The sequence below is a fragment of the Trichechus manatus genome, unplaced genomic scaffold, assembly GCF_000243295.1.
Source record: "Trichechus manatus latirostris isolate Lorelei unplaced genomic scaffold, TriManLat1.0 scaffold00133, whole genome shotgun sequence".
Taxonomy (NCBI): Eukaryota; Metazoa; Chordata; class Mammalia; order Sirenia; family Trichechidae; genus Trichechus; species Trichechus manatus.
Genome location: NW_004444069.1, coordinates 4,070,447 through 4,081,684, shown reverse-complemented (window position 1 = coordinate 4,081,684; position 11,238 = coordinate 4,070,447). Strand labels below are relative to the sequence as shown.

Genomic DNA, 11,238 nt, shown 5'->3' with positions numbered 1-11,238 from the left:
CTGAACTGGAAGTTAAGAATGTCACCCAGCCACTTTGGGCTCCTCACACCTGTAGATCCACAGGCAAAGGGAATTACTGTATTGACTGCCATGATTGATCTTGATTACCAAGGGGAAATTGGACTGATGTTATATAATGGAGACAATGAAGAGTATACCTGGAATACAAGAGACCCCTTAGGACGTCACTTAGTACTACTATGCACTCTGATTAAAGTCAAAGGAAAACTACAGTAACCCAATTCTGACACGACTACTAACGACCCAGATCCTTCTGCAATGAAGGTTTTGGTCACCCCACCAGGCATATAACCATGACCAGCTGAGACAGTTGCTGAGGGCAAAGGGAATATGGAATGGGTGTTGGAAGAAGGTAGTTCTAAAGTATCAGTTATGACCACATGACCACTTGCAGAAATGAGCACTGTTATATTTCTGCCTTGTTTTATGTGTATACATGTGTATATATATATGTGTGTGTATGTGTATATATATAGAGAGCAAGAGCAGCTTTTTGTTTTCTTCCCTCCCTTATCCCATTACTTATAAAATATAAGACATATATGCATCCAGTACATTTTCAGTTGTATATATGCTAGTTCTATTACGTCAGACACAAGTATGACTTTATAATTGTCTTTATTTACAGATTATGCACGGATTAGGAAGATACGTACAGGTGCCAAGTTCACAAGGTGTGGTTAATGAATAATTTTTTTTAGAAGGATCAGCACAAAGCTGGTTCCTATAAAGCAGAAGTGAAAGACGTCCCAAATGTCCAACCTTTCCAAACTGCTGTACCACTCCATCATCTTTAACATCAACTACTCCTCCTCCCCTCAGTACTCTCTCTCCTGTCTTTGGGTTTCTTATTTGCTAAAATGTCTCAGAGAACTCACGAACCATTAGGGAAATGGATCACACAGTTGTGGAGGCTGGCAAGTTCCAAATTCGTGCATCAGGCATCAGGCTGGAGGCTTCTCCTGATTCATGTGGTTGCAGGGGCTGACAAATCCAAATTGGCAGATCAGGTGACAGGTTGCTGACTCACAAGTCTGCAGAAGCTGGCAAATCAGGTCAGATGATAGGCTGCAGGCTCAAATTCCAAGAGCCAGAGGTCAGATGATGATGAGCCGATGCAGGATTCAGAGCAAGAGAGCAAACTTTGCCAGAGCTTTCATATATATTGGATGCAGATCATACCCTCAAGGAAACTTCCCTTACTTGAGGATGGCAGTGCAAGGGTGTGACTTGAATAAAGGTGGTAAGGGTGGTGACTTGAGCCACATCCTCTAGTAAGGCAGTGACTCAAGATACATCCCACCCTAATCCTGCCTCATTAAAATAATGGACAACTCACTGCCAAGTGGGACCATGACCATAGGCATAAAGGCTAGGATTTACAACACATCACAAAACGGAGGATAATTACGTCAGCACAAAATGGAGGATGACTATATCATTACAAACAAAAAAAAAAAAACCAAACCCATTGCCGTCAAGTCAATTCTGACTCATAGCGACCCTGTAGGACAGAGTAGAACTGCCCCATAGGAGCACCTGGTGGATTCTAACTGCTGACCTTTTGCTTTGCAGCCAAACTCTTAACCACTATACCACCAAGGTTATTATATAACTGACAAATTACATAACTGCCAAATCACTGAAAATCATGGCCCAGCCAAGCTGATACATAACCTTAACTATCACAGGTTCCACACACCTTATTTGTATTAGCAACAAGCTGTTCAATCCCCTTGGTGGGCCACAAGCACCTTACTTGCATAGTTCCTCCCAATTTGTGTGGGACTCACAAAGACTATGGCTATAAGGGCCATATTAAGTAATTCACTGCACCACAGGTGGACCGTGATGGCTAATGTGTCAACTTGGATAGGCTATGATTCTCGGTGGTTTGACAGACATTAGACTGATTGCTCTTCCATAATGTCACATACTGTAAACACCTCAATGATGAGATCTGATATAATCACCTCCATGATGAGATCTGATCTGATCTTAGCAGCCAATCAGTTGTAAGAGTTTCCTTGGGGGTGTAGCCTGTCTCCAGTATATAAATGGATGTTCCAGTAAGGCGCGCTCTCTCTCTCTCTGGATCCTGCACCCGACTCATCATCCTCTGACCTTTAGTTCTTGGGACACAAGCCAGCAGCCTGATGACTGACCCACAGATTTGGGACTTGCCAGCCTCCACAACTGCACGAGCCATTTCTGTGAATTAAATCTCTCTCTCTTTCTTTCTATATATATGTATACACATACATTTCACTGTTTTGCTCCTCTAGAGAACTCAGCCTAAGACAGGGCTGTTGGTAGAACACCTCAGAAAGTTGGGGATACTTTACAAATGTTCATTGTTAACAATAAATTATTTTCAGATCAGCAGTTTGTGACTTTCACTATTAACAGGTGTCCAGGAATTTCCTTATTAAAGGGAAGAATTTTCTTATTAAAAATGTACTTTTAAGTTATGACCACAGGTGTCTCATATTCATCAATCTGAACTCTAAATTCACCCCTACCCCCAACTGCTCCCTCTCCAGCTATGTTCATGGAATCTCCATTCTGCCATCAGAAACGTGGAAATCTCCTGGATGTCTCTTCCTCTCAAACCCCACATCTAATCCGCCGGCACCAGTCATCCTAGTCCATGCCTCCTGCATCCTGCCCCCAGGACTGCACCCTCACTCCCCTAGGGTCCCTTCACAACAGAGTCAGACTTTAAACCGAGTTGGGTCCCTCTTCCAAGAGGGCCCATCTCACAGTCCATTCCTAAATTGTGAGCCTCATCATGGCTCTGGCTATCTCTCTACCTTCACCTCCTCCAAATTCCACTGCTGCTCCTCCATACCCCAAGCACATGCTGGTCTCAGGCAGTTGAACTTCCTGTTCCTTCTGCCAGGAATGGACAGCTGCCGTTCTCAGACATCTGTCTTGCTCACACCCACATTTCTTCTGATTCCCCCTTTCAGAGAGGCCTTCTTTAACCACCTTACAGGAAATACCCCAACCCTGCCTCTTTCTTGTTGCTGCATGCCATCAAGTTGATTCCGACTCATAAGAGACCCTACAGGACAGAACAGAACTGCCCCACAGGGTTTCCTAGGTTGTAATCTTAATAGGAGCAGGTCACCAGGTCTTTCTCCTGTGGAGCCACTGGGTAGGTTTGAACCAACCTTTCGGTAAGCAACCGAGCACTTAACCATTGTGCCATCAACGTGCCTTCTGCCTCCTTACTTCGTTTTTCTTCAAAGCATATAACTATCTGACACAGATCTTAAACTTATGTTTTTCTCCTCCTCCTCCAGAATATAAGCGCTATGAGGACAGGCTGTTTTCAACAGCTTATCCCCAGCACCCCAACAGGGCCGGGCATACAGTAGGTTCTGGACAAATGTCTGTTGAAACAGTGAAAATCCAACCCCTACTCTTACTTCAGGTCTCAGCTTAAATGTCACTTCCTCAGAGAACTACCCTACCGTACCCCCCATGTAAATAAATAACGTCTCTCCTGTTCCCTCTCCTGTAGCATTCTCTTTATATTCTTCAAAGCGCTTACAAAAATGTGCAACTGCATATATCTGCATTTAAAAAAATTAACATCTGCCTTGCCTTCTAGAGCAGGGGTCAACAGATTATAACCTAGTGGTCAAATCCCCACTGCCACCTGTTTTTGTCAGTGAAGTTTTACTGGAACACAGCCATGCGCGTTCCTTAACGTATGGTCTATGGCGGCTTTCACACCACAAGGAGAGTTCAGCTGAATACTTGTGACAGAGACTGTGTAGCTCACAAGCCTTAAATACTTCCTATCTGACTGGTTCTTTAAGAATATGTTTGCTCAAAATGAGACTAATGGGGCACGGGGCACAACAGTCCGGAGATAAGGACTAGAAGGCAGGAGGGGACGGCAAAGCAGGTAATAGGGAACCCAAGGTTCAGAAGGGACAGTGTTGACATGTCGTGGGGTTGTTAACCACTGTCATAAAACAGTATGTATACCACCTGTTTAATGAGAAACTATTTGTTCTGTAAACCTCCATCTAAAGTACAATAAAAAAAAAAAAGAAAATGTTTGCTGACCCTAGCAGTATACCACAGGAGGAAAGGGGGAAAAGGAATGGAAGGAAAGAAAGGATGCCCATTGATTAGGAACATACAACAAAATGCCATTCTGTGCAATAAAAAGCTCCGTTTTTGTAAAGCCTGACCACTACTTAATTCCTTCCCTACTGTATTGTTCAGTCTCTTAAAAGCGACAAAACACAAACAAAAAGCCAAGGTAACTGGTTGCCTTCTGTTACTAAATCCAAGAGTTGTTCTTGCTCAGGTGATTCAGGGTCTCGGGGTCAAGCAACGTCACAGCACTCCATCTCCATCCCTGTGTTGGAGCCATTTCCAGCAGTTCGTCCCCACAGCGACAAGACGGCTGCCAGCAGCTGCATGCTGACAACATATCCTCTTAGTCACCCCAGCAGAGAGAGAATACCAGGCGCTTTGTCAGAGGCCTCAGAACTGAGGCTCACCAGCTAACTGGTCTCACCTGGGTCACGTGGTTGAGAGTATACACCCACTCCTCACTTGTTAACATCGTTAAGCTCCAAAAACCGGGTCATTACGCAAAAATCAGCTAGTGCGAAACTTCAGCTACCAAAGGCTCCTCAGGTTCCAGGACTCCTTTCAGAGGCAGCCCCATGGGGATGCTCCCTCCTCCCCTGCAGCCGCCACTGGTAGCAGCTCACCTCCATAACTTCCATACTTCGGGTGGGCAGGTCAGCTTGTGCCATTTCAAACCACAAGTAGAGCTGACTGGGCTAGGATTTGCAGCCGGAGGGGCAACTACCCTACCCCGACTCACGTGGAGTTCTTGCTCTCCACTGAAACGCCCACCCACCTGGGACCGCTGCCTGCTGGCCCCAGCGCCTCCAAGCATGCTAACAGCAGATCTTGGGGTCAGCTGCAGCTCTGTGCCTATGGTAGGCAGCCACCAGCCTGCAGGCTGGCTGAGAAGCACGTGTTCAGGTTAATGGCCCAAGGTCCCAGCAATTGGCCTTTTTATTTTTTCTCCTTTATTTGCATCCAAAACTGGGGACAGGGGTGGGATCAAAGACTTGGGGCTCAGGAGGGAGGCACTCTCTCAAAACACATGGATCCTTACTGGCTTTAAGGTGATTTAAGTAGATTTTTTTTACTACTTTCGTTAATGGAAAATGTCAAATAACAAGATAGTGGATAAGTAAGAAGTAGGTGAATAAGGCTCTGGTTGGCTAGGCCTGGTCACATGCTCGCTCAGAGCATGCTTTACCCAAGCACACTACACTGGGTGTGGGGGTTTCACAAGGAAGCTAGTGCAGTTACCTGTGGATGGGAAAAGAGACGCGGCCAGCCTGGAAAAGCTTTCAATTCCATCTGAGGGCTCTTTCCACCATAGAAAAAGAGGAATTGGTTTACAAAAATTCACCATTACAGTCACCTTCATTGGCATTCTTCAATAGCACATGAAAAATACTGTTAATGGAAGGGAGAAAACTCACAAACCTCTTAAATCTTTGCTTTTATGCTTTTCCTCCTTGCTGTGCAAGATGCATTCACTGTTCTCTTATTTCAGTAGCTGTATCAACAGCTAAGAGCTGCAAATGGCGCTGATAATGAATTTGTTTTCACAAAAGAAACAGGAGACAAAAGAAGCAACAATCATTAGTTTGCTAAATGTCCTGTTTATTCTGCAGACAAGCTTCTGAAATGTACGGACACAGTCTGTAGGCTGAGAAATAAATCTCTGTGTAGTTACCTCACAACTGCACACCACAAAGAGAGCAATGTCATCTTCCCTCTACAGAAAGCAGCCGTTTTTCTCTGAAGTGAACACAGTGACACTAGTTTGCATACAGCATATTTCTCTAACTCACCATCACATATTTCTGCTCTAATCTTTAAGAACCAACGGAGCCTTCACCTGATCAGCCACCTCCTTGCCACTCAGGGCCTCAACAATAGCAAGAGCAAACTCGAAGCTGGTTCCAGGACCACGGCTCGTAAGGATAAGGCCATCCTTTTCCACACGATTCTCTGAGTAGCTGTAATGATCTTCAAAGTAAAAATAAAAAAGGTTACACCCTAATGGGTTAAGGTGGTTAGCAATCTCACTTGTCAATTCAATTCACTGTTATAGCCTATTACTGGCTTCACATAAATAAATGAAAAGCAAACAAACACTTTAGCGAGCCATTCATAAACATTTATGAGGCACTCCAAGCCCTTCAAAGCCCTGTATGAAGATGTTAAACTGTGTATAGCAAAGGATGAGAGAAACTAACAATAGCTAAAAGGAAACAAATGAATACATATAAGTTAAAGGCAGGGAAATAAGACTTCAAGTAAGTCAGTGTTGAGGGAGGGATCAGAGGGAGTGCTAATCACTCACATTTCCATGATACAGTAAATGTTCCAGTGCTAATTCTGTAAACACTGGGGAAAGTACAACAAAACTGAAGGTGGAATCTACCTGTATTAACGAACAGTAAGCACATACACACACTCTCTCCTGCCTCAGAAATAAAAAAAATTTACAGCAGAACGTTAGGAGGTGGTAGCAGGGGTGTGTGGAAGTAGAAATTGTATTTGCTTTCCTTCTGCATCTCCTAATTGGCTATTTTTTGGCAAATAATGTGGTTGTTGGGTGCTGTCCAGCCAATTTGATTCATAGCAAGCCATGTGACAGAGTACAACAGCCCCATAGGGTTTTCCAGGCTGTAATCTTTATGGCAGCAAATCCCCAAGTCTTTCTCCTGCAGAGCTACCGGTTGGGTTTGTAAACTGCCAATCTTTCAGTTAGCAGCCGAGTGCTTAACCATTGTGTCACCAGGGCAAATATGTTCTTGTTGTTGTTGTTAGGTGCCTTCAAGTCAGTTTTAACTCACAGGGACCCTATGTACAACAGAACAAAACAGTGCCTGGTCCTGCGCCATCCTCACAATTGTTGTTATGCTCGAGCCCATTGTTGCAGCCACTGGGTCAATTCATCTCTAGAGTCTTCCTCTTTTTCACTGGCCCTCAACTTCACCAAGCATGTCCTTCTCCAGGGACTGGTCCCTCCTAACAACATGTCCAAAGTACACGGGACGAAGTCTCACCATCCTCGCTTCTAAGGAGCATTCTGGCTGTACTTCTTTCAAGACAGATTTGTTTGTTCTTCTGGCAGTCCATAGTATATTCAATATTCTTCACCAACACCATAATTCAAAGGCATCAATTCTTCTTCAGTCTTCCTTATTCATTGCCCAGCTTTCACATGCATATGAGGCGACTGAAAATACCATGGCTTGGGTCAGGCACACCTTAGTCCTCAAAGTGCCGTCTTTGCTTTTTAACATTTTAAAGAGGTCTTTTGCAGCAGATTTGCCCAATGCAATACGTCCTTTGATTTCCTGACTGCTGCTTCCATGGGTGTTGATTGTGGATCCAAGTAAAATGAAATCCTTGACTTCGATCTTTTCTCCATTTATCATGTTGCTTATTGTTCCACTTGTGAGGATTTTTGTTTTATGTTGAGGTATAATCCAAAGGCTGTGGTCTTTGATCTTCATCAATAAGTGCTTCAAGTCCTCTTCACTTTCAGCAAGCAAGCTTGTGTCATCTGCGTATCACAAGTCGATAATGAGTATTTCCTCCAATCCTGATGCTGCGTTCTTCTTCATTCAGTCCAGCTTCTCAGATTATTTACTCAGCATACAGACTGAATAAGTATGGTGATTGGATACAATCCTGACATACAGCTTTCCTGACTTTAAACAATGCAGTATCCCCCTGATCTGTTTGGGCGACTGCCTCTTGGTCTATGTACAGGTTCTGCATGAGTACAACTAAGTGTTCTGGAATTCCTATTCTTCACAATGTTATCCATAATTTGTTATGATCCACACAGTGGAAGGCCTTTGCATAGTTAATAAAACACAGGTAAACATCCTTCTGGTATTCTCTGCTTTCAGCCAGGATCCACTGGCCTTCAGCAATGATATAGCTCTCCTTCGATGTGTCTACATCATTCTAAGTCTCCTTTATGGGTTTCCACCCCTCCAAGCTACGCTCAATACCGCCAAAATGGTAAACTTTCTAAAGTGCAAGAGTAGATTTCATTCTCTTTCCCATGAAAGGCCTTCGCCGACATTCTCCAGCACCTAAAGATGAGTTTGAACTCCATTTCATGGTGCTCAAAGCCCTCTGGAGCCTGGCCTCCTGCAGAGAATAGGTTGGAAGAAACCAGAAGGGATCAGTAAGAGCCTGCTGTGCAGGGAGAGAGAAAGGGGGCCTCCTGACCTAGGGTGGAGGCAGCAATGGAGAGGAAATGAAGACTGGATGTGTATTTTAGAGATAAAATGCCCAGAACCCAGTGAAGGGTGAAGCATGGGGAGGCTTCAAGGGGACTTCCAGGTGTCTGTCCTGGGCAGCTGCATGGACAGTGGCGTCACTCACTGACATGGGGATATCAAAGGACCAGGAGACTTAGAGAAGCAGTTAAAGGGAAAACAGAGCCTCTATGACATCTTGCCACACCCTGACCCACCAGTCACTGCAGGTAAAGCTCAACATGCAGATGTGTACCCCATCTTTGATCATCTCCCTCCCACCCCCGCAATTCAGCACATCCTGAGGTGCCTCAGTCTCTCCCACCAAACTGAGAACACCCACAGGTGGGTTTATCTTGTTCCCTTTTCTATTCCCAGAGCCCAGCGGCACTAGGAAGAGCTCAGCAAATGCTTGATCAATGAATATATACAGAAAGGTTTCCCTGAGAACCCCCCTTAAAGCAGAAGTAATAAGCTTTGGCTAGATTAATGAACTTTAGAAACAGCATTACTGACGCCCAAGTCCTTTGAAAGTCGATTAAAGATACCTATAATAATTTACAGAGCCCCGGTGGCACAGTAGTTAAGAGCTTGGCTGTTAACCAAAAGGAAGTAGTTCGAATCCACCAGCCACTCCTTGGAAACTCTATGGCACAGTTCTCCTCTGTCCTATAGGGTCGCTATGAGTCGGAATCAACTCGATGGCAATGAATTATAATAATTTATGCCCTTACTATCTGCATTAAAAATCAAGTCATTCCCCGAAATAAGTGAAGAAAGAACATTAAAAATTTCATATGGACACTACTACAGAAAAAAGGAGGATCCCCAGTTTGCAGGGAAGAGGTTTTCATAATCTAACCTCATTTGCCACTGTTGTTAGGTGCCACTGAGATGCCTTCAACTCACAGCAACCCCATGTACAATAGAACGAAGACACTGCCCCATCCTGCACCAACCTCACCACCTCATATACTGAAGTTAAACTAGGCCAAGAAAATTGTAAATGCAAAACCAGGAACTTGCTGGGTTGCTCCTCCAGTGTGAGATGAACAGCCCAGACTGGGGCAACATAAGCCACATCATAAATACTTAGAAGTATCCTGGTGGCTAAAACACTATTCATTATGAATGGAGCTTACATTGGTGAAGATATTTAAGGGTTCCAAGGTTTTTTCCAAAAATTTCAACCAGGAAAAGCAAAAGGTTTACACCTATCAAGTACCTCCATCTAGTGGAAGTGGCGAAGAAAAACACTGTAACCTACACTTGGTACACCAACACCGTAAGAGTTCATGTGCAAAATCGGCTGATCAGTATTTGTGAACTTAGGGTAAATTTAACATTTTATAACTCATACTCAAAACTGCATGAGGCTTTCATTTCTTTTTAATTTCAAGTGAAATCCTAAAAGCCAAGAAGTCTCAGAGAAAAAGCAACTGGAAAGGCTATAGACATAGGGGTCAGCAAACGTCGGCCAAGGGCCAAATCCAGCCCACTTTTTGCTTTTGCAAATAAAGCTTTATTGGCACACAGGCATGCTTATCTGTGGCTACTTCTGAGCTACAACTGTTGAGTAGTTGTGACCTACTCTAAGTCCCACAAAGCCTAAAGTATTTACTATCTGGCCCTTTAAGAAAGTTTGTCGACCTGAGCACAGCCACTTTGGGTTCGAATTCCAGATCTGCCATGTAGTAGCTGTCCAACTCTAAGCCTCACTTCTCTGTAAAATGGGGATGATATCAACCTAACAGGATCACTGTGAGAATTAAATCAGACCAAAAGATAGTACAAAGTGGTGGGGTTACTACAATAGCTTGATGAGGGCTGCCTTTCAGTTACTGTGTCTAGGCCGCCAAATGCGTACTAAACAAAGTCATCACACTTTTTTATTTTAAAAAATTGAGAAATTGAAAGACTTTACCTTTCAGATTGGACTACTTATCTGAGGAGAAAGTCATACTGATCCATTAAATTCTTGATCAGGACAAGCAGAAGGGTCTCACCCAGAAAACGATTACAGTTCCACTTCTCAGAATATTCCAAAAAGTTGGAAATTTGAAATAATTCTTTCTTGTAACAGGACTTACTGACTAAATGCAATGTCTGGTAACTAAAAATACACATCGCAGCCCCACTATGACTTGCAGAGTTGTTGTTAGGTGCTGTCAAGTTGGTTCCGACTCACAGGGACTCTATATACAACAGAACGAAACACTGCCCGGTCCTGAGCCATCCTCATAATCGTGGCTGTGTTTGAGCCCACTGCTGCAGCCACTGTGTCAATCCATCTAATTGAGGGTCTTCTACTTTCTCCCTCTACTTTACCAAGCATGATATCCTTCTCCAGGGACTGGTCCCTCCTGATAACATGTCCAAAGTATGTGAGACGAAGTCTCACCATCCTTGTTTCTAAGGAGTATTCTCTGGCTGTACTTCTTCCAAGACAGATGTGTTCATACTTTTGGCAGTTGATGGTATATTCAATATTCTTCGCCAACACCATAATTTAAAGGTATTGATTCTTCTTCGGTCTTCCTTATTCACTGTCCAGCTTTCACATGCATATGAGGCAACTGAAAATAGCATGGCTTTGGTCAGGCCCACCTTAGTCCTCAAGATGACATCTTTGCTTTTCAACACTTTAAAGAGGTCTTTTGCAGCAGATTTGCCCAATGCAATGTGTCTTTTGATTTCCTGACTGCTGCTTCCATGGGTGTTGACTGTGGCTCCAAGTAAAACGAAAACCTCGACAACTTCAATCTTTTCTCCGTTTATCATGGTGTTGCTTATTGGTCCAGTTGTGAGGATTTTTGTTTTCTTTATGTTGAGGTGTAATCCATACTGAAGGCTGTGGTCTTTGATCTTCATC

General features: G+C 43.8%; 1 protein-coding gene across 2 annotated transcripts in view; it reads right to left on the bottom strand.

The window, feature by feature from the left end:
• Positions 1 to 5,718: 5,718 nt before the first annotated feature.
• PARK7 (Parkinsonism associated deglycase) overlaps positions 5,719 to 11,238 on the bottom strand; it is a 26,953-nt gene continuing 21,433 nt past the window's right edge. For both annotated transcript variants that reach the window (XM_023739379.1, XM_004385131.2), the window contains exon 7: positions 5,719 to 6,108. In XM_023739379.1, the coding sequence (XP_023595147.1) occupies positions 5,948 to 6,108 (161 nt within the window). In that variant the 3' untranslated portion in view covers positions 5,719 to 5,947. The remainder of the gene's footprint in view (positions 6,109 to 11,238) is intronic.